Source organism: Callithrix jacchus, chromosome 8 (genome assembly GCF_049354715.1).
Source record: "Callithrix jacchus isolate 240 chromosome 8, calJac240_pri, whole genome shotgun sequence".
In the NCBI taxonomy this organism is placed as follows: Eukaryota; Metazoa; Chordata; class Mammalia; order Primates; family Cebidae; genus Callithrix; species Callithrix jacchus.
In genome coordinates, this window is record NC_133509.1 from 109331858 (window position 1) to 109355130 (window position 23273).

Consider the following 23273-nt stretch of genomic DNA (forward strand, 5'->3'; position numbering starts at 1 on the left):
GCACCAGTGTGTCTGCTGCTGGGTAGGTGGGTGTGGTGGACATGGTGATATGCCGCCCAGGGCCCCTTCAGGAAGGATGGACAGCTTTCCAGCTGCTGCAGGTCCTGGCAGCAAACAGTCTTTGGGGCAAATCTTCTTTTCAGGTTGTCTCAGCTGAAGAACGGTGCCTTGCCTGAGGTCACACCCTCTTTCTGGGTGGCCCACATCTAATGACTGGTCAATGAGGGAGTAGAAAGGCCTGGCCCTTCACCCCAATTTGGATCAACTCTGGCTCCCCCGTGGGTTGGCCCAGCCTATCATTCAGGACTGCATCGCAGCCTGACCACTCCCTCTGCCCAGATCTGCCCCCCTTTCCACCCTTCCTCCAACAGCAGCCCCTCATAGCCATCCCGCAAGTTAATCTCCTTGGGTACGCAGCCCATGCAGCCTGTGTGTGTGCATATGTGCACAGCTGTGTCTTAGAAGTAAGTGCACACATGGATATGGGATGTGCATAACCCGCCTCCCCAGGGCCCTCCATGCAAGTGACCTAGAGGCCAGGCCAGTCCCTGTGCTGGCCCAGGCAGGCTCCTGGGGGGCTCAGGCCCAAGAGGATATTGGAGATTTGGGCTGAGCTGGGGCATGAGGCAAGCAGAGATGGCTTCTTCTCCACATTGTCCAGGAGCAGCTCCTGGGATGGAAGATATGGTAAACCCAAGAGCAGGCGGCAGGGGTGTGGACTCCTTGGCCCCTCACACCCTGGATCCACCCTTGGTAGCTCCAGGCAGCTCCATGAAGCCTCAGTCACTGTGGCCCACATCTCTTCCTCCCTGACCTCCAAGGCTCTTGAGCCTAGAAGGGCTTTTTTTTTTTTCCCAGCATAGATCTTGCTTTGGCTTGCTGAGAGCAAGACAAATGCAGGCCATCACCCTGCAGCCAGGATACTCCAAGCAAAGAAGTCCTGGGCTGGTGCACTCTGGCCACCACTCCTCCTAAGGCCCATATGTGGGCTTGTCCTCTCTGGAGGCTTCCAGGGGTCAGAGCAGCAGACAGTAATGAGGTCAGTCTTGGAGAAGAATGGGATTCAGGCAAAGGTGGGGCAGGTAGCACAGCAACAGACCTCGAGGTCGCCAGGTGTTACAGAAATGTTTATTACAAGGATAAATCAGTACAATAATGGGATCTTAAAACTGCTGTGATGCAAGAGTGGAGGGCTGGGCAGTGCCCAAGGTAGGGGAAGACAGCGGGACAAGGGATGGTCAGTGGTGGAGCCACAGCCCTGGGATCTGGATGGGGCACGGGAATGACCAGGTTCTCACATCATGCACAGCAGGGGCCTGTAGTGAGCCCAGACCGGCCTGCCCTCCCAGTGTGCTGCCCCAAGCCTGCCTGGATATCTCTAAAATTCTGGGTGTGCCCTAGTGCCTGAGGGTGTTGACAGTGGCCCTGAGCAGGGTTATCAGTGAAGATGCCCCGGGGTAATCAGGTACCCACCACTGACCCCCTAGCATTCAGAGATGGGAAAACATCATCAGTCTTTGAGAAGCAGGCCTGATGTTCCTCCTTGAATTGGCAGAACCCTTAGAATGGCTGTAGTTTGGCTCCAGCCTGGATGTTCCAGGCAGAATCCAAACAGCCTGGAAGCTCCCCATGGAAGGCTCCTGCCACATTCCTGCCCACAGATACAAGGAGTTATATGAACAAATCCCTTAGATGAATTCTATTCATCCTAGGCTTTGTTCAAGGAACACCTCCTCCAGGAAGTATTCCTAAGCACTGCTGACTACTCAGCAGGCCATTCCTTCCCTGAGTCCCTTCCCTCATCTATATTCACTACTCCCTAGGGTCTCTCCTTGCTGCATTTTCTGCAGGGCTGGACCTAGGGCCCTGCCCTCTGGTGAGCTGATGGCACTCTCTGGGTCTAGTCTACTTGTGATGGCACCAGCTCATGGCCCCCAGGCAAGCCCAGAAAAGAATGATGGGGGCGGGGAGTGGGCATAGAGTAGGAAGACTCATGTAGTCCAGCAATATTGCAGGACCCTCTAGTCTCCGTCATTGCAACTGCCTTTTGCACCCGCATGAAGAAGCTCCAAGAACCTGGCCTTGGTTCAGAGTTTACGTACCAAGGCTCCTCTTCCCCATCTAGTCTGCAGTGCCTTACAAGCCCACAGGGGAGATCAGCACCCTCTAGAATCAGAAACAGCAAGAGGTCCCCTTGCCTCCATCTATTTCCTTCCTGGACTGCTGAGGTCTGGGCATGACAGGGCCAGAGTGGAATCGGGGGAAGCTCAGGCTGTCCCCAGGTGAAGATCCCTTTGGGCTGAAAGGATTGTGACAAGTCCCTTTGTCCCCTGGGCACCCCTTTTTCTCCCTGTAACCTCCTGCTCTTGCTCTGTGGAGTGGTTGGCAGGGTGGGTGGTGGTCTGGCTGCATGGCAGGAGATCCTCCAGGGAATGGGCAGAATGGACTGAGTGAGGCCTTGCTGGGATGGCCTGGTGGGCAGTCCTGCCTTCTGCTTCCCATCTGCAGCCTGGGTTAGAGAGTGGTGCCCCGGGCCCTGCTCTGGGGCTGGGAGCACTGGGCAAGCAGAAGTGAAGACTGAGTTCTGCAGGCTACAGAATGGGGGTCGCCCCCTCAGCAAGCCACTCTCACAGGATCATCTTTGGGGGCTGGGCCTTTCCATAGGGTCTGCAGCCCCAAGCCCCACTGCTTCCTCAGGTGGGCAGGGGAGTCAGGATGCAGGCCCTACTGGCTACTAGCCATGGCCATTCTGGGACATGTAAGCTGCCAGAGCCACCACCACGGCCACGTAGAGACCAGCCCCCACGGCGATGGCGAGTGTGGCTAGGAAGAGGGCCCGGCGGGAGGTGGTGCTGGCCAGGCGGAAGTCCCCTTTGGAGATGGCCTTGCTGGTCTAGAGGAAGAGAGATGCTGATGAACAGAGTGTTCCCACATCCAGCAAAACAGCCCAGCCTGCCAGGCCCCTGACCCCATCCCGCAGACAGGATGCCAAGCCCTCCAGTAGAGGGATGTGTTAGAGAAGGGACCCTGGGTCCCAGGTGCTCTTACCCCCTGGGAGAAGTAGAAGGCAGCAATGCCCAGTGGCCAGAAGCAGCAGAGCATGGAGAAGAGAGTAAGGCCCAGGTGGTCCCTGGGAGGCAGCGTGAGGAAGTTGTCTTCACTTTCACTCTCTGTTGAAGTGGCATCGCTCTGCAAAACAGTGGGGTTTGGTGACCAGGCCCAGGATCAGCCCAGCCCCATCAGGCTGACAAGACGTTTTTACAAAGGCAATGCCCAGTGGGCAGTGACATGGAGCAACAGGCAGTCTCTTCTGCCGCAGGTGGGGGTGTAGGCTGGCCTTGGCACTCTCTGTCAAAAGCCTTGACAACGGCACAGCGATTCCACTTTTAGGAATTTATCACAAGGAAAGAAGGCAAGTATCTACATCCAGGGTTGTTCATCATAGGACAGCAATTGTGAAAGATTAGAAACACTCTCCTCAGCCAGGGGCAGTGGCTCATGCCTGTAATCACAGCACGTTGGGAGGCTGAGGTGAGTGGATCACCTGAGGTCAGGAGTTCGAGATCAGCCTGGCCAACATGATGAAACCCCCTCTCTACTAAAAATACAAAAATTATCGGGGTATGGTGGCGGGTGCCTATAATCCCAGCTACTTGGGAGGCTGAGGCAGGAGAAATCAAATGAACCTGGGAGGCGGAGGGTGCAGTGAGCCGAGATTGTGCCACTGCACTACAGCTTAGGCAATAGAGAGAGACCCTGTCTCAAAAGAAAAAAAGAAAAAGAAAAGAAACACTCTCAATGACCAATGACCAAGAGACTGTGTTAATAAATGATGGAAGAACTCACAATGGAAGACCATGTAAACATTAAAAATCACCTCACAGGAAAACATTAAATTACGTGGAGCAATACACAAAATATGTTGCTCAGAGAAACACAATCACGGCCGGGCGTGGTGGATCATGCCTGTAATTCAAGCACTTTGGAGGCCAAGGTGGGCAGATCACCTGAGGTAGGGAGTTCAAGACCAGCCTGATCAACATGGTGAAACCCCGTCTTAAAAAAAAAAGAAAGAAAGAAAGAAAGAGAAACACAATCACATTATAAAACTGTATGGCAAGATTTCTTCTGGGGAGTGGGCTGCGGAAAAATATGAATAAGAGACACAATCATCCACCAAAATGTTATCTTTGAGTGCAGTGAGTTTGAATTATTTATATAATTAAGAAAACAAGAACAACAAGTGCTATTGAACAATGAAATAGTCAACTCAAGCTGTTTCCTCAAAGCATGGGCTGCACCTGTGTCCCAAGTCCTTTTCTTTGGTAGCATACAGACTCCTGGGCCCCAGCCCAGGGCTATTAAATCTCAATATCTGGCGATGGGGCTCTGGGAAATTGCATTGTATTTATTTATTTGTATTTGTATTTTTTTGAGTCAGGGTCTTGCTCTATCACCCAGGCTAAAATGCAGTGGTGCAATCATGGTTCACTGCAGCCTCAATGTCCTGGGCTCAAGCTATCCTCCCACTTCAGCCTCCCAAGTAGCTGGGACCACAGGCACATGCCACCATGCCTGGCTAATTAAAAAAATTTTTTTATAGAGTTGGGGTCTCCTTAAGTGACTCAGAATGGAATCTGCATTTTAACCTCATGCACTCACCTCCTCTTCGTCCTGGTCGTCCTCCTGGCCCCGCAGCTCCTCTTGTACCCCGTAGGACACAGTCTGGATGGTGACATTCTCTGCAGCTTGACCAGGTCCAGTGGGCTGCTCTGTGGGCCCCTCCTGGGGTTCCCTGTCCTCTGTGAAGCTGGTCTCACAGCTGCCTGGCCTGGGCTCCTTGACCTTGTCCCTCCCCAGGAGGCAGCTGGGCCGGTACCAGGCCTCCACAGCCAGCTGCAAGGACCCTGGGTCCAGGAGCTGGTGGGCTCTGGCAGGGCCAGTGCTGCCTAGGAGGTAGGAGTAGAGCTTTTCCTGGCAGGACCAGCTGGGTGGGGCCTCCCGGTAGGGATAGGGGCCATGGAGGTGGGCAGGGTTCCTGGGCAGCAGCGGGTTCTGTAGTTCACTCAGACTCTCCATGGTTGTGGGGGCAGCTGCTGTGGACGGGAGCCTGGGCCAGCTGAGCAGTCCTCAGAGAGCCTGTTGGAAGGGCAAGACAGATAAGCACTGAGGCCAGGGCACTGGAGGCAGGACCCGAAGTGGTGAAGAGCATGGGCCCTGCTGTCTGACTTGGCTAGAACCCTGCCTTTGTCTTTTGCAAGATGTGGGACCTGGAACTGGCTACTTCACTTCTCACAGCCTCTGCTTCTTTGTGGATTGGGGCTGGCAGTGGTGCTTACCCCACATAGTTGGCTTAGTCATTTGTCTGTTCAACACATATTTATTGAGCATAAGCTACATGGCAGGCACTGTTCTGGATGTTTGGGATACCATGGTGAGAAAGATGAGAAGCAGAAAAGGGAGCAGATGCACGCTTTGTCTTCACAAAGCTTCCAGTGTGGTGGAGAAGACAAGTGTAAAATCACATCTCTGTCCTGAAGAAGTACAGCAGGTCCATGTAAGCATGGACGGAGCTGACACAGAGACCCAGGGAAGGCCTCGGAGCTGAGATCGGAAGAAGAGTGCAGGTCAACGAGGCAAAGGGGATGGGACACGTTTCATGCAGAGGGAAGAACGTGTGCAAAGAGCCCTTGGCTGGATACAGGGTGGTAGGCATGAGAGCCTAGGAGAAGGCAGGTGTGGTGCAGGGCACAGAGAGGTATGAGATGGGGTGTGGGGGCCAGACCGTGTAGCCCTACTGGAGTCTAAGAGGAGGTGATAGGGTGGGATCTGGGTCCTGAAGCCTTCCCCATGGCTGTGTGTGGGGATTGGAGTGGAGAGGGCTGGACCGACTGATCCCATTAGGGGGCCTTTGTTATGGCTGTAGGCATGTAAAGATAACTGGGGCTTTGTGGTGGTGCAGATGGAGGAAAGGGAACTGATCCTGGGAAATATTGACAGGACTCAGTGGCAGGTGGGATTTGGGGTTGAGAGAGGATTCATTCCAGGGTCAAATGGGAGTATGCTGAGCCCAGAGCTCGGCACACGGTGTGTGCTCACAGCTGTTAGCTCTTACTGATGGAGGATTCCTGCCCCATCAACAGTCTTAGAGGAATGCACCTTGGTAACTTCCCCCTAAGGTGACCTGGGACTTTGAGAAGTTCCCACAGGATCTAAGGTGGGGCCTGCTGGGTGCTGAGGTCTGGACCTGCCCATCCCAGCTGGGAGTATGGAAACACCCAGGACTTCCCGATCCTCCTTAGCTGCCCCGAGCACTTACTGAGCACCTGGGAAGTCACAGACCTCCACACACGCTGGGGTGTGGCAGGTGCAAGTGCAGTATGGAGAGCAGGGAGGGGCAGGCTAGGGGCTCTGGGACCTCCTGCTGTCCCCTCCTTGGCCTGTCATGAAGCTGGAGGGTGATGGAGCTGTGTCTTGCCCCAGATTTCTAATCTGAGGATTGCAGATTCAGTCCTGGCCTTGATGCCTTGGGCAGACGTTGGTGCCTTCTGAGTTTCCTTATCTGTAAAGCCTGGATGGTAACAGGGATTCCCATCCACACATCCCCACAAAGTTGTCTTGTGGAGCCAAAGAGATGGCTGGGATGAGAATGTGTTGTAGATTTTGAGGGCATGTGACCACTGTAAGCTGCATGGGTTTGGGAGTCGGGTACCCTGGGATTCCATGCCGGGTCCACTCTCTATTAGCTTTCTGATGTGGCCCCTCAGTTTCCCCAATGAGTGATTGCATGCAATGGCCACTGATGTCAATCAATTATAGCACCAACATTCCATGATCCTATGCCCCTAAGGAGCTCCACAGAAGTGAAATCTCACCCTCTTCCCCCTTTTGAGGGTTGGGGGTAGGTGAACACGTGCAGAGCCTAGTGAGAGGCACAGTCATCCCCTTCCCTACCATAGCCCCCTGAGCAGGTTGAGGAAGGCAAAGGAAAGCAAGACATCAGTTTTCCAGATGGGCAGCAGAGCCATGGATTCACCTCCGGATTTCTGACTGCCCCGGTACTGCCCCAGTCTTGGCCCTGCCCCTCCACCCCTGCCCATCTTGCCCACCCTCTGGGAGTGGAAGACATGAGCCCCAAAGCCTCCAGCCTCTTTCCCAGCTGACTGTAATGTATGTCCCTTCCACCTGCAGCCTCGAGTCAGGCACACTGTACTGTGCTGTCACCACCCATGTGGGCTGAGATATGCAGGGGCCTTGGGGTCCACAGAGCAGATGACTGCATTTGAGTCGCCCCTGCCCTTCACTTTGCCTCACCAGGACTGCCCTCATGTCTGATCTCTCCAGGAGGGATGGGAAGATACCTGAAGACCATAGGGGCATTTGAAGGGCACTTATTCAAAGCTGGCAGGAGCAGCTGAATCCCAGTTCATCTCCCTCTTCCCCCATCACTGCTCCTGTCAGACTCTCGTGGTCAAAGTACACCCAGCTGAGTCTCCGCAACCCCAGCCACACTCAGCCTTTCTGAGCTTTCCTTCTCCCTTGCACGCGGATGGTGCCTTTGAGCAGGGCTTCTCAGCACTTCCTGCACAAAGATATATGGTCCTGGCTTTACACAGTATGAAAAACTGGAAGCCACCTAAAGGTCCAGCAATTGGAGACAAGTTAAATAAATTATGGTGCACGATATGGTGGTATGAGGCCTTCGAACAGATTTACAAAGAGCAATGACGTGAGAAAATGCTCATTGCAGATTCCGTGAGAGAGAAGAAAGGAAAATGGTAAGTGCATGTAATCTCAACTCCGCCAAAATGTCAAGAGTGATTATCTCCAGGGGTGGGAGCACAGGTGCTTTTCATTTTCTTTCTTAAACTCTGTTTTTTTTCTGTTTTCCACATTTTTTTTTTTTTTTTACAATGAGCATGTACTTCTTTTAAACCAGAAAAAAATTAAGTGCATAGATTTCTTCTGAGCCAAATTATCTAAAATCAGTTTCAAACCTCCTTAGGCTGAGGGGTTCTTTCTAGGTTTGGTGGCTGAGCACAGCATTAAAGCCTGCTCACACACACACACACACACACACACACACACACACACACCTCTGCTTCCGTAAAGCAAGCTGAGTTAGCAGCAGCTGCACCTGCTCACAGTCCAGCCAAGGGTCACCGTTCTCCATACAGCTCATGCTCACCCCATATCTACTAGGCCCACATGGGGAGTTCGAAGACCTGATCCTGGAGGCCCAGCACAGAGTCCTGACCAGAAGGAAGGAGTGGCAGGTCCCCAGACACAGCCTTCCTGCCCTTGGCTTGGCCTGGCCTTTCAGCCTGTTTGTTCCTTGGTTCTGACTCTCCCTGTTCACTGGAGTAAGGGACCAGCGCTCAGAGCAGAGCAATTATCATCACCACTGTTGTGGCTTGGTCTTCCTGGATGGTGTGTGCCTTCCAGACCCTGTGGTTACTGGAGTACCTGTGGGCGAGTGTGCCTGTGTGTGTGTGTATGCATGCATGTGTGTGCTCTGTTCCAGAGAAAAGATATGAGACGGTCTGGAATTCTGAAGCTAAGATTGCTTTGAATTGTGCAACTGGGGCTGTGGGTATGGGCCCCACAAGATGAGGGGGAGAGAAGGTGGCTCTGATGCCACAGCACCCAGATTGTCTTTTTCTGAGCTGAGAACTTAGCTGGGCTGGAAAGTTTCCCAGTCCCTGATTTGGGGATGGAGAGCACACTGCCACCTTCTAGGTCAGGGGCAGGAAACCATCCAGGAATCCACTGGAGTCCAATTACAGCCTCCTGCTGAGTCCAGTTCACTAGAGTCCGATCATACAGTGTGACATTTGTTCACTTATCTGTCAAATGTATGAGAGATTTAGGAGGAGTTGATTTTTAACAACTCAGCTCAATATGACCCTGGATTTTATTGGGAGAAGAAGAATAACTACGCTTATTGAGCCTTTTACCATGTGCCGGGAACTGTTCTAAATGCTCATGTTGAATTGATATTCCTAGTGGGAGAATAACAACGAGAGAGGGCTTCCTTTTTCAGCTGGGGCAGACTAAGTCGTGTCATGCCTAACTACCAATAATAGCTAGAAAAGCAATGTGTGTGGGGTGGGGAATATGAAGGCTTCAGGGAATCACCAAGGAAGTAAGAACTGTAGGGTCAGAATGCCAAGATCCCAGAGGACAGAGAAACACAGGGAGACCAGCCTGGCAGCTGGCACCGCATTCCCTTTGAGGCCTTTCCTGGTTCCTAAGGAGCAGCTTAGAGGCTGCCCTTCCGGAAGCCTCAGGGCTGGGGGAGAAAAATGGGAGGTCAGGGCCTGTTAAGGAAGAGAGCCCCCAGTATACACCCTGGTTTTCAAGTTGGACCTCGTTAAGGCTACAAGCTGGAAGTTGGAGAAAACCAGAAACAAACCAGCCCTCGCAGCACTGAAACCAGGCTTTGAATGAGCTCCACCCCTCTTTGGATGAAGGCTGTCTGCACACAGCTCAGCTGCCTGCCAGAAGTGAAAGTTGTCTCAGGGCTGTGGTTCTAAAACTTCAGCATGTCTCAGCATCACAGGGAGGATTTGTTAAACCTGGACTGCTAGATTTTACCTTCATGGTTTATGATTCTGGGGTGGGGCCTGGGAATTTGCATTTCTAACAAGTTCCCAGGTAATGTCGATGCTGCTGGTTGAGGGACCACATTTGAAGAACCACTGCTCTGATAGTCATTGAAAAACGAGTAAAAAAATGTATAACCGCTATGGGAAATATTAAAGAATAAAAATATGGCCGGGCGTGGTGGCTCACGTCTGTAATCTAAGCACTTTGGAGGCCAAGGCGGGCAGATCACCTGAGGTCGGGAGTTCAGGACCAGCCTAACCAACATGGTGAAACCCCGTCTTTAAAAAAAAAAAAAAAGAATAAAAATACTTTTTTATTTGAGACAGGATCTTGCTCTGTTTCCCAGACTGGAGTGCAGTGGCATGATCCCGGCTCACTGCAGCCTCGACTTCGAGCTCAAGTGATTCTCCTATCTCAACCTCCCAGGTAGCTGGGACTACAGGCATGTACTACCACGCCCAGCTAATTTTTTGTATTCTTTATAGAGACAGGGTTTTGCCATGTTTCCCAGGCTGTTCTTGAATTCCTGTGCTCAAGCAGCCCTGCCACCTTGGCCTCCCAAAGTAGAATTACAGACGTGATTCACTGCACCTGGCTAAAATAATAAAAACAGTTGATTTATCCAAAAGGAGGCAAGAAAAAGAAAAAGTAGCCAGGTGTGGTGGCTCACGCCTGTAATCCCAGCACTTTGGGAGGCTGAGGTGGGTGGATCACCTGAGGTCAGGAGTTCAAGACCAGCCTGGCCATCATGGTGAAACCCCATCTCTAAAAAAAAAAAAAGAAAGAAAAAAATAGAAAAAGGAACAGGTGAGACAAATAGGAAGTAAATAGTTAAGATGTTAGGCTTATAACCAACTATATCAGTAATTACAATGAATGTAAATGGAATAAAATTGTCCATAAAAAGACAAAGACAGTCAGATAGTGTTTTATTCTACTTATATGAAATACTAGGAAAGGCAAAACTATAGTGACAGAAAGCAGATGGGTAGTTGCTCAGGGCTTGGAGAAGAGAAGGGCATTGATTGGAAAGAGGCCTGAGGACTTCAAGGAATGTCAGATTTGCTGAGTATGATGGCTCACACCTGTAATCCCAGCACTTTGGGAGGCTGAGGCAGGTGGATCATGAGGTCAGGAGATTAAGACCATCTTGGCCAACATGGTAAAACCACATCTCTACTAAAATACAAAAAAAGAATTAGCCAGGTGTGGTGGTGCAAGCCTGTAGTCCCAGCTACTTGGGAGGCTGAGGCAGGGGAATTGCTTGAACCCAAAAGGTGGAGATTGCAGTGAGCCAAGATTGCGGCATTGCAGCCTGGGCTACTGAGACTCTATCTCAAAAAAAAAAAAAAAAAGGAATGTCAGAACTGTTCTCTTTTTCAATGTATCTATTTTATTTATAATTTTTAATTTATTGTTTCCTTTATATATTTTTTCCACATGTTCTAATGTTCTATCTCTTGGTTGTGGTAGTGATTATAAGACTGCATATATTTCACAGAATTAATTGAATTGAATTGTACACTTAAAATTAGTGAATTCTGTCATGTGTATTACATCTCAAAGGTGAATTTAAAAAAACAAAGAGTCTAGGCGTGGTAGCTTACACCTGTAATCTTAGCATTTTGGGAGGCTGAGGTGGGTGGATCACTCGAGCCTAGGAGTTCAAGACAAGCCAATGCAACACAATGAAATCCTATATATCTACAAAAAATTGAAAAACCAATCAGGCATGGTGGTGCACACCTGTAGTCCCAGTTATTTGGGAAGCTAAGGTGGGAGGATCGCTGGAGGCCAGGAGGTTCAAGGCTGCAGTGAGCCATGATTGCACCACTGTACTCCAGCCTGGGCAACAGAGCAAAACTTTGTCTCCTAACAAAACAGAACAAACAAAAAAGATAGACTGGACTTAAAAAAATTTGCTGCTGCAGGGCGCGGTGGCTCAAGCCTGTAATCCCAGCACTTTGGGAGGCTGAGGCAGGTGGATCACGAGGTCAAGAGATTGAGACCATCCTGGTCAACAAGGTGAAACCCCATCTCTACTAAAAATATAAAAAATTAGCTGGGCATGGTGGCGCGTGCCTGTAATCCCAGCTACTCAGGAGGCTGAGGCAGAAGAACTGCCTGAACCCAGGAGGTGGAGGTTGCGGTGAGCCGAGATCGCGCCATTGCACTCCAGCCTGGGTAACAGGAGCGAAACTCCGTCTCAAAAAAAAAAAAAGGCAAAAATATGCTGCAAATAAGCACTAATGAAACTTAAATGTGAAAATCCAAAAAGATTGAGAGTAAAAGAATGGAATAATAATAACACCCCATGCTTGCTAAGTTCTTATTGTGTTCCAGGCACCACAGCACACAACTGGTGAGTGGGGAGCCGGACATGAACTTGGAAGTCTGACATCAGAGTCATGGTACCCTAATGCCACTATGTATCGGCTACCATTATTGGGTGCTCGTTTTGTTTTGAACACCATACTAAATGCTTCAAATGGGTTATCTCATTTAATCCATCCTCTTTAACGTGTGGGGAAACTGGGACTTAGAGAAGTTCAGTCAATTTTCTGAGATCACACAGCTAGAGAGTGACAGAGCTCCATTTGACCCAAGTCTGTCTGACCAGAGTGTGTGCTTTTAGCCACTAAACAGATGCAGGGATGGGAGAACAGAGGTCCTGGCAAATGAGATAAAAGGGCTGGCCTGAATAGGGCCATGTTCTCCAGGATTTGCTGTAGGGCTGAGACCTTGAGGGGGTTTGCTGTGTACACTGCCTGGTGGGCTCTGACCTGATTGGAGGGAGGCATCGTGGACACTGTTAAGAGAGGCCAAAAGGACAGGGTGATGCATGTGACCAGGAGTTAACTTACACCCTAGGATAGGGTCAGCTTTTATCAGAACCCTGTAAAATGGTAACAGCTGCTATTTATTGCATCCTCCCATGAGGTGTTCCAGGTACTTTATCTCAAAACTTTACAACAACGAATGAAGCCAGTTATTATTATTCCCCATTGTTTAGATGAGGAAACCGAGGCTCAGAACTTGCTGAAGATTAAACAGTGACAGAGACTGGATTTGACCCAGGTTTGATTTAGTCCAAAGCCTGGGCTCTGACTTCCCATTCCTTTCAGGCATATCTGTATATGGAGGGTTGTGATAAGTGGTAGGGGTGACAGTGGTGAGGAATTGGTCTTGAATGGGTTAAAACCAGAGTCCTCAGTGACAGGAATGAGAAGTGGGAGCATTAAAATAAGATTAAGATTAAGCTATTGTTGCTGCCATGCAGGCAGTCAGTGGGGTACCTGGGGGTATGTGGCCCCTAGAGCTGCATTAAAAGTCTTAAAAAAAAAGATTAAGAGATTTAGGGTGATTTGGCAGCCCAGGGGTGGCTACCCAGATAACCCCAAGGTCTGGATTCAAATAAATACCGAGACTTTGTGAAGAAGTTGAGATACTGACCACAATCTCTCCATGCAACGAGAGAGATTGCTTTTAAACTGAGAGATAAAAGCCAGAACTTCCTAAGCAAGCAGAAGATTAAATGTAAATGATTAAAATCCAGGGAAAAGGTGAAATCTTTAAAAACAGGCGCTAGACCATCCTCTAATCAGATCATATATAAACTGTTCTGTAAACTGTGAAGTGTTGTGACTCTGGTGGCTGTTTGTTGATGGTTTGGCGCTGGATTTGAAGATTTCTGGCTGGTGATAAGCGAGAGAGCCACTAAGCCAGCTTGGAGTCATTAGCTGCAGCCTGCTGCATTTGAGAATAAAGGGAGAAAGAGCCAGGGGTGGGGAGGGGGGCAAGGCTGGCAGAGTCAAAGAAAATGGGGAACTTAGCTTTCTTTGTTTCAGTTTGCCTCCTCAGCAAGCCTAACACAATTGATTATCCTTTCTCTCGCCTCTGTCTCCAACTGCTCCTAATTCCTGATCCTTCCTAACATTGCTTAAATGTATTGTAGTCTCCCTCACTTAAAAAATAAAATCATTGCCAGGCGCGGTAGCTCATGCCTGTAATCCCAGCACTGTGGGAGGCTGAGATGGGTGGATCATGAGGTCAGGAGATAGAGATCATCCTGGCCAACATGGTAAAACCTTGCCTCTACTAAAAATACAAAAATTATCTGAGTGTGGTGGCACGTGCCTATAATCCCAGCTACTCAGGAGGCTGAGGCAGGAGAATCACTTGAACCAGGGAGTCGGAGGTTGCAGTGAGCCAAGCCTGCACTCCAGCCTGGCGATAGAGTGGGACTCTGCCTCAAAATACACACACACACACACACACACACACACACACACACACACACACGCACACATACATACAATCATTGCGATGATTGTAAAACCTGGCTGCAAAATTTGACACTCTTCCTAGGAAGAGTTAGGGACCTATGCCCTTCCTCCCTAATCTGAGTGGGCTTGCAACTGCTTCAACCACAGAGCACAGCAAAAGTGATGCTATGACTTCTGAGGCCAAGCCATAAAAGACCATCTTTCACCTTACTCACTGGAATACTCGTTCCTGGAATCTTCAGTCATTCTGTAAGTAGTTGGATGACTCTGAGGCCGCCATGCTGGAAAGGCGACATGTGTATAGATGCTTCCGTCCATGGAACCTGCTGAGCCCAGCCTCCTTGTCATCCCCAAGATGCCAGACATTGTGAGTGAGGCCACTTTGGGTTCTTTAAACCAGCACATCTGTCATCGGGTGACCTCTGTTAATGCCATACAGAGTGGAATGATCACACAGCTAAACCCTGCTGGCATTTCTGACCCCCTGAAGACGTGAAGTATAATAAAATGTCCGTTGTTTTAAGCCACTAGGTTTTGGGGTAGTTAGGCAGCAACAGATCACTGGCACATCCTTCCCCAGTGCCATTCCCCCTTTCAGCTCCTGCCCCCGTCTCTCCTTCGCTTCCCATCTCCGTTTCTCAGAAGCTCTACTCACATCAGGATGCTCTAGCTCTCAGCTCAAAGGTCACTTCCTTAGAGAGGCATCCCTATATCCTCAGTCTAGATTTTGCCTCCCTGGTTATCTGCTCTTCATGGCTCCATGCTCCTTGCCTCAAAGTGCTTATCACAGTCTCTATTTATATATGTGTGATTCATTCATTAGGGTCTTTCTCCTTCACCAGACTGTGAGCTCCATGGAGGTGGTAACGGTCTGTCTTGCTCATTCCTGCATCCCCTTGCGTGGCATATACTAGGCACTTAATAGACAGTGGATCTCATGAATGAATGAGTGAATTAGTGAATGGGTGAGCTAGGTGTACTGAGACTCTCTGGGAATAAACACTTTCCAGGATTTGGGTTGATGAAACACATCTGACTGAGGCACATTTGGTTCTGCACAATAACCATTTCTTGAACAATTACTTCAGGCCAGTTATTGCGTTGCAAAAATAAACCAGGAGTGGCGCCTGCTGTAAGGAAGGGTGGGAAACATGGACTAGTAAATAAAAAGTTTCAATAGATGGAGTAAGTTGTGTTAGCAGCTCACAGAATGCTATGGGTGCATTGATAAGGGACCTCTATCTTGGGATGGCAGTGAAGGTGATGGTGAGAACTAGGAAGAGGCTTCTCAGAGCGGGTGACTTCTGAACACAGTTTTGAAGGAAAGAGTAATAGGAATCATCTAGATGAGCGAATGAGAGAGGGGCATTTCCAGTAGAGGTGATAGCACAAAGTCATGGGGTAGTAGTATAGAGGGGAAGCCAGGGTGTTTGGTAGTGATGGAACGAGGCAGAAGAGGTGGGAAGGCCTCGCATGCCATGCAGAGAAGCTTTGGGGAGCCAGTGATGGGTGTAGTAGGGAAGTTACATGGTCATGCCTATGTTTTAGAGAGAGGAGTCTGATGGGCAGCAGGGGTTAGAAAGGATTTAAGGTGGGTGAGAATGGAGGGTAGGAGTCCTGTTAAGAAACTATTGTAGAAATGCAGGCAGAAGGCCAGGCACAGTGGCTCATGCCTGTAATCCCAACACTTTGGGAGGTCGAGGCCCGTGGATCACTTGAGGTCAGGAGTTTGAGACCAGCCTGGCCAACATAGTGAAATCCCATCTCTATTAGAAATACAAAATTGGGGCCGGGCGCGGTGGCTCAAGCCTGTAATCCCAGCACTTTGGGAGGCCGAGGCGGGTGGATCACGAGGTCAAGAGATCAAGACCATCCTGGTCAACATGGTGAAACCCCGTCTCTACTAAAAATACAAAAAATTAGCTGGGCATGGTGGCACATGCCTGTAATCCCAGCTACTCGGGAGGCTGAGGCAGGAGAATTGCCTGAATCCAGGAGGCGGAGGTTGCCTTGAGCCGAGATCGCGCCATTGCACTCCAGCCTGGGTAACAAGAGCGAAACTTCGTCTCAAAAAATAAAAAATAATAAATAAAAAAGTACAAAATTAACCAGGCACGGTGGCACGCGCCTGTAATCCAAGCTACTCGGAGGCTGAGAAAGGAGAATCACTTGAACCGAGGAGGCAGAGGTTACAGTGAGCTGAGATCATGCCACCCCACTCCAGCCTGTGTGACAGAGCAAGACTCTGTATAAAAAAAAAAAAAAATCCTCTGAAACATAGGCTGAAGTTCACAAACAAACAAACAAGCAAAAAAAGTAATGAAGGCAGATGAGGATGAGAACCTGAAACTGATCTGCGGCAGAATTGAATAAGAGGAAGAGTCAGATCTAAAGAGTAGCTAGGAGGCTTAATGAACAGGAATCTGTGGTTCACTAGAAGTAAGGAAGAGGAAGATGATAAAAGTGACTCCCAGGTTTCTGGCTTTGTCAACAAAATAGAAGGCCATGCAACCACTTGAGACAGAAAACCTAGAGGGGCTGCTGCTGGTAGGTAGCCTGAGCACAAATGACCACCACTTTTGCTTCTTAAGTTTCTGTTAAAATGTCAGGATGTATATATTTTAAAAGAATAAAATCATAATAAATGTGTAAAACAAGGATTACATCAGTAGGCCAGGAATTCCTGGAGATAAAGGGCAGATGAGATTCCTTGGTGAAGAAATCAGTGTAGAGAAACCTGTAGCCCCAAACACTGGCGGTAAGAACAACTCCCATTCAGAAGAAAGGCCTATTGGGGAAACAAACTTACCCAAGTTCAGAGGAAATTCCTACCAGCTGCCTGTTCTAGTCAATGCCTTCTTTCATTCCTAAGTATAAATGGACAACAAAAGATAATGAAAAAACAACTACAGGAAAACAAAAGAGAAGGATGAAATAATTGAATAGAACAAGTGACCCAATAAGATTCCAAATCATTCAAGTTACAGAAAAATACTTTGAAAAAACGGTTTAAATTCATACTCTCAGGCAGATATAAGAGAACACTACATCTATAAAACAAGAACACACTGCTATGAAAAAGGAGCCATTCAAGAATGTGAGCATTTTGGAAATTAAAAATAATCGCCAAAATTTTCAAAAATTCAATGAAAAGACTGGATAATAGAATAGGCATAGATAAAGTTAAAAGACCTTTCAATGTAAAGGAAAAAGTTAGTGAAATTCTCTAAGACATAGAGCAAAAAGACAGAATGATGAAACATGTAAAAGACAGGTAAGAGACATGGAGAGCCCCAGGAGGTCCAATTTCAATCTAATAGGAGTTTCAGAAAGATACAACAGAAAGCCTGGAAGAGAAAAATAATAATTAAAGAAGCAGAGGCCAGGAGCAGTGGCTCATGCCTGTAGTCCCAGCACTTTGGGAGGCCGAGGCAGGTGGATCATCTGAGGTCAAGAATTCGAGACCAGCCTACCCAACATGGTGAAACCTTATCTCTACGAAAAATAAAATTAAAAAAATTAGCTGGGCATGGTGGCACACACCTGTAGTCCCAGCTACGTGGGGAGGCTGAGGCAGGAGAATTGCTTGAACCCAGGAGGCAGAGGTTGCAGTGAGCCAAGATTGCTCACTGGGCAACAGAAGGAGACTCCATCTACATATCAAAAAAAAAAAAAAAAAAGAAAAAAAAGCAGCAGAAGCATAAAGTGTTTCATGAACTAAAAAAAAAAAGGAATATTTAGATTAAAAGGCCCACCAAGTACCAAGCTGGAGAAATGAGACACACACACACACACACACACACACACACACACACACACACACAGAGAGAGAGAGAGAGAGAGAGAGAGAGAAGAGCAGGAAGGGGAGAAGTAGACAAGTGTGTTTTAAAGTGTGTGGAAGAGTAGAAACTCTGCCTGGCAGCTGGATGTATGGAGTTGAAGCCCTAGATAGTGTTCAGGTCTGGAAAGAGACTTGAGAATCATCAAAGGAACTTTGGAGAGAAAGAAGAGAAGGGCAAAAGAGAGAACAGAAAAGGAGAGGAGAGAGCTGATGAGGGAACCCAGGAACGACAGGTAACACAGCTGGAACACTTCTTGGCTCCCATGGGAGGTTTCTTCGTCTCTGTATTCCAGGGAGAATCAATTGCACCCTTTCTACCCCCTGCTACCCTGGGCTCCCATGGGCTGGACTGGCCTCTCCTTTAAAGCATAATCCACCTGCCTGGGAGATGAGCTTGTGGCTGACAAGGGTGAAATTTGCTAACAGGATTAAGATGGTGGCTCTGCTACTCAAATTAGTCCATTTTCAGGTGGAAATCAAAATTTTTTTTCTCACTGAAACAACCTGTCTCTCCACTGAAGCAGCTCATTCCCAACCACTTAGAAGCAAACAGTACATCTAATGGCAGAAGATAACACACCTAATGGAGTGTTTCAGCATCGGGACCCACTCCCTGCTTGGTTTGCTTGCCAGGTGATGGGGGTGGGGGGCAGCTGTAGGGAGGAAGGAGGAGAGAGAATAAGGGGGGAGGTAAGAGAAATGAGGGGGAAGATCGGTCTTTAGTGTCACCTGGCTTGCAGCAGAGGGGACCTTGACCCATACGGGATGCCAGCTGAGTTCCTGAGAAGGGAAAGGAGTTGGAAAATGCAGAAAATTTAGAGAACTGGGATGTTGCTTCTTCCGGAGTGAAGGCTGTTCCTCCTGCTTCTGTCTTCCTGGAGTGGTGTACTTTGGAGCTGGAAGCCCCTCTAGGGTGCACAGATGAATTGGCTTTTGGACTTGAAAGTAATTGATGATTAGAAATATCTCTGGATATTCTCTGCTTTTGCCATTTTGTGTGTATCATGCAGGGGAAGGGACCTGTATGTGTGTATTTCAATGTTTTACTCTCTCTCTTCACACACACACACACACACACAATTTCTTTTTTTTCCTTTTTCTTCCTTTTTTTTTTAGACAGACTCTCCCTTTGTCACTCAGGCTGGAGTGCAATGGCATGGTCTCGGCTCACTGCAGCCTCTGCCTCCCAGGCTGAAGCAATTCGTACCTCAGCCTCCTGAGTACCTGGGATTACATGCCTGGCTACTTTTTGTATTTTTAGTAGAGATGGGGTTTCGCCGTGTTGGTCAGGCTGGTCTCGAACTCCTGACCTCAAGTAATCCAGCCACGTTGGCCTCTCAGAGTGCTGGAATTACAGAGTGAGCCACTGCACCTGGCCACACAATTTCTTAATGACCATGTTGCATTTATTCTCCCTCTTTCTCAGCTCTCCCAACCCCTGCCCCCAAGATCACCCAATCATGTACCCTGTACCGGGGTTGATCCCTTCTTTCCTTTGAGGCCTTGTAGAGGGACCAGGAATAAAAGCCTCATCAAGGAGGGAACGAGGGGAACACAAGAAGCAGCCAATGGGTAGTTTTCCCTGCTCAGGAGAGGAGCCAGATGTCATCTGCCTGGGTGACCAGAAATGCCCATACTCTGACAGCTCTGGGAGTGGGGTGTCCACTCAAACAGCTGCAGAATGAATGCCAGTGTATTGTCCTCACCCCAGTAGCAGGCCAGCTCCCCCGCAGACGAGCCTTGCAGAAAAGAAAGCACCTCGCTAGCTTGCTGTTGCTGCTGCCGCCTCTGCCACTTTGTTATGAGGGTTAGTGACTGTCCATTAACTCCAGAGAGCTGATTCTTGCCAGTGCTGCACCAACAGCTGGGAGCCAGAAAGTGATGACGTGAGGAGGGGGGACTTGTCCCCCACCCTGGCTAGACACTCACAGAGTAATTCGGGGAGGTCACTGGCATGGCTTACTCAGCTCTACCAAAATGCCAATTAGCTAAGGTTTTTCTGAGCATTGGCTGGGCCTGCCACAGTTGAGAGAAATTATTATCAGAGAAACTCATTTTGTTATGTATATGTATCACACATATAAATTCTCTGTAGGGATGGATCTTTCCTGCCTGTCCCCTCCTCTGGTCTTCCTAGGAGGGAGATCACAGCCAGGCAGGTCCATGGCAGGAGATGGCCAAGGGTGGGTTCCTGGTCCTTACTCACAAGAGACGGTGTTGGTGGTGGTGGCAGGGATGATGGGGTGGTGGTTCCCAGCCTCTTGGTTTGGAGGCAGGAGCCCCTCTCAGCTCAGTCACCCTGAGTCACACTCATGGCTTTCCCAGAGAAACAAAAAGAGAGGGGGTTCTTAAGGAAACATCAGAAATATAAATGGCTTTTTCTGGTTCCTATTGCTCCCTTTCACTCCATTCATAAAATCCAGTTCATTAATAAAAGGTCATTAACTTGTCAAACCATGTTGATAAAGCTGGCATCCTGTATTCAAGCAGAACTGAGGGGTTTATGGGCTTAGGACAGCCTCAGAGAGCCCTACAGAATATCAGGTCTTGAAATCTTAAGTCGTCTAGCCCAACTCTCTTCTTTTACAGATGAGAAAAATGAACCCCCAGAGGAGAATGGACCTGCCTTAGACAGAGGCAGATCTGTGACCAAAACACAGGGCTTCTGACCTCTGGTTAAGTGCTTTTATTCTGATACATTTTAACATTTCATTCGCTCATTTTATACCCAATTAAGGAGTCCTTACTATCTTCCTAGTGCTGTTGGGGAGGGGGTTGTGGAGGGAGGCAAAGAGATGAAAACAACACAATTCCTGCCTTCAAGGAGCTGTTTCCCTAGATCTGTGGTTCTTAGGGAGAAAAAATAAAAACCTGTGAGTCAGACTCTCACCTTGTATTATCTCCTATAGGTGATGATGGAAGAGCAGAAGAAGGGAGGGCACACTTTTGTCTCCTAAAGATTTTAAAGTTAGGTTTCACTGATTCTGGGACCCCAGAGCAGCCAAGGACAAAGGGAGAAATGGCCAGGTTGGGAGAAGAGGGGGTAGAGGTGACAATAATCAGGTCATTGCCAGCAGGCCTGGCTAGGGGTTGGGAACAGTGACAGCAGTTCACACTGGTATGGAGATGTACAGGTGGCAAGCCTCTAATCAGGTGCATTGTTTTTCAATGGGTTCCAGGACAGTTCCCTGAGTTGGGCAGAGCGGTGACCTTATTCCCACTCTAGGGGTGAGGATAATGAGGTTGAGAGAGCTTAAGGAACTAGCCAAAGCCAGTAAACTGCCAGCACCCAGCCAGGAACTCCTACTCTAGTGCTCTTTCTATCCCTGAGGGTGGGGAAGTTGTGCTGGGTTAGAGGGTGGGGGTAAAACAGTAGAAAGCAGTGGTCAGTCACAAGGATAGGCCAAGTCTTCCTCCATGCAGTTTTATTTTGATCGCTACATTCTGCTAGTCATAGAGAACTCTGCTCTGAAAAACTAGAAGCACTTTGCAGGCCTGAATGAGCTCATTCAGCACACGCTTGCCAGAAGGAGAGAGAACTCCAAATGGAGGCTCTGTCTAGGGTCACCAGCACATAATATAAAACAGGACCCAGGTTCCCCAACTCTTTGCCCTCATGCGCCAAGAGATGTGATGCAAATCTGGCCTGCTTCGGTGAGAGTCAAGAGTGTCATAGGGAAAAAAATATTGAGATATTTTCCAGGACCTCTTTCCTTCCCTGAAGAAATGGGTTAATCCATCCTAAGGGGCCTTGGCCCAAGAGCCCTTCCCTTGGCCCAAGAGCCATTTCCAGGGCAGAGAAATCTCAGAGCAGAGGGTACCACAGCCACCCCAGTCACCCTGGTGAACAGGTTTGGGTGTGAGAAAAGGGCAGCTTAGTGAAGCCTGCTCAGATTTTCTTGGTGTCGCAAAACCTTGGTGGGGATTGGGGTACCAGGGAATCTGAGGCTCTAATCAGTATTTCTTGCCACCAGTAGGCAGGGTGTCTAGGAGCTGCCTGAGGTCAGGGTCAAGGCCTGGTGTGGGGTCATGGTGCCCAGGAACCTGTCTTGACCCCAGTTCCTCAGGGCCCTCCCAGCACCCCTGGCCTGAGGGGTGAGAGGTAGGGAGGGACGAGGTGGGAGCCTTGGCGAAGCGCAAGGTGCGGCCAGCAGAGTCAGATCCCCCAGCCCTGAGAGGGCTCCCGTGCCCTCCCCAGCTCACTCCCGGCTCAGCGCCTAGCTCTGCGCTCCCACTGCACCCCCAGACCGCCCCTTACCTGTCCCGCCGCGGACGGTCCCGCCTCCTCCGCGGGGCTCGGGGGCTCGGCATGGGCCGGTGAGCGACGGCGCCCCAGCCTCGCGGTTGCGGTCGCGGTCGCGGTCGCGGTGGAACTCCCGGGAGGGCTCCCCAGCTCCCGGCCTCGCGTCCCAGAGCCGCCGCCGCTTCAGCACCGCGGACAGCTCCCCCCCACCGCCCGCCGCCGCCGCCGCCCGCCCCGCCCCGCGCGGTCCCGGGAGCCCCGCATCCTGGCCGGGCCCCGCCGCCGCTGCCGCCGCGCAGCCCTCGGCCCGGCCCGAGGCGGCTCTGAGCCGACTTGGGAAAGCAGCGAGGACGGTCCCCTCCTCCCCGCTTCCCGCCGCCGCCGCCTCCCTCTCTCTTCTGTGCTCCGTGCTCCCTTCCACGCTCCGGAATCAGCCCACCAGGCACTCCGGACCCGGCTGCGGGGCGGGGCGGGGCGGGAAGTCGGGGGAGCCCAGAGGAGGCGGCGAAGCGAGGGGCGCGCAGCTGAAACCCGCATACCCGCTTCCTGGAGCCAAGCCCTCTTTCCCAGCCCTCTCTCCCCTCCTCCCGCGCACCCCAGAGCGATGGGAGGCCCTTGGGCTTCTTGAAGCATTTTGGAGCTCTTAGGCTCCCAATCCAGCCCTGAGTTTTTAACATTGATCTGTCCTAAAAAGAAAAACAAACAGCATTTATTGAGCACTTACTATATCCCAGACATCACGCCGGCTAATGTGTTCCATCAACATAAACTCATTTAATTTTTTTAACAACTCTATTAGGCAATATAGTCCCCTCCCCGACTTTCCCCTTCCCTGCCCCGCCCCCCCCTCCAATTTTGCAGACGAGGACGCCGGGCTCACGGGTATGAAATCTTATGATTTAGAGACACAGTGCTGTGCTGGGACGTGCGCAGGTTTTAAAGCCCATGGACCTAAATTTTGGTCCTAATGTGACACTTGCTGTATAATCTTGAGCAAGTTACTTAACCTGTTAAAGTCTCAGGTTTCTCATGGATAAAGTGAGGAGTCATACGAGGACAAAATGAAATGACATATGTGACACACTGGCACTCAATAGGCCCTCAGTGAGTGAGTGTTTCCCTGAGTTTTCCCAGCAAGAGCCCTGAGATCTGAATACAGGCCTTTTGGCTGCTTTGTCTTCACCCCGTGCCGTGTGGCTCTTTGTCTACCTCCACCTCAGTTTTCTTCTTTTTTTTTTTCCTTTTTTTAATTTTAGCATGGGGATGCTCTATCTTGAGTGTTACCAGTAGAGGA

At 49.7% G+C, this 23273-nt stretch overlaps 1 protein-coding gene across 1 annotated transcript; it reads right to left on the reverse strand.

The window, feature by feature from the left end:
• Positions 1 to 1109: 1109 nt before the first annotated feature.
• On the reverse strand, positions 1110 to 22381 carry SYNDIG1L (synapse differentiation inducing 1 like). Its single transcript, XM_003734039.6, has 4 exons — positions 21995 to 22381; positions 4663 to 5139; positions 3049 to 3189; positions 1110 to 2893 (listed from the first exon to the last, which is right to left on the reverse strand). The coding sequence occupies exons 2-4, from the start codon at positions 5077 to 5079 to the stop codon at positions 2735 to 2737; spliced, it is 717 nt and encodes a 238-aa protein (XP_003734087.1). The 5' UTR covers positions 5080 to 5139; positions 21995 to 22381; the 3' UTR covers positions 1110 to 2734.
• Between the last annotated feature and the right edge of the window lie 892 nt (positions 22382 to 23273).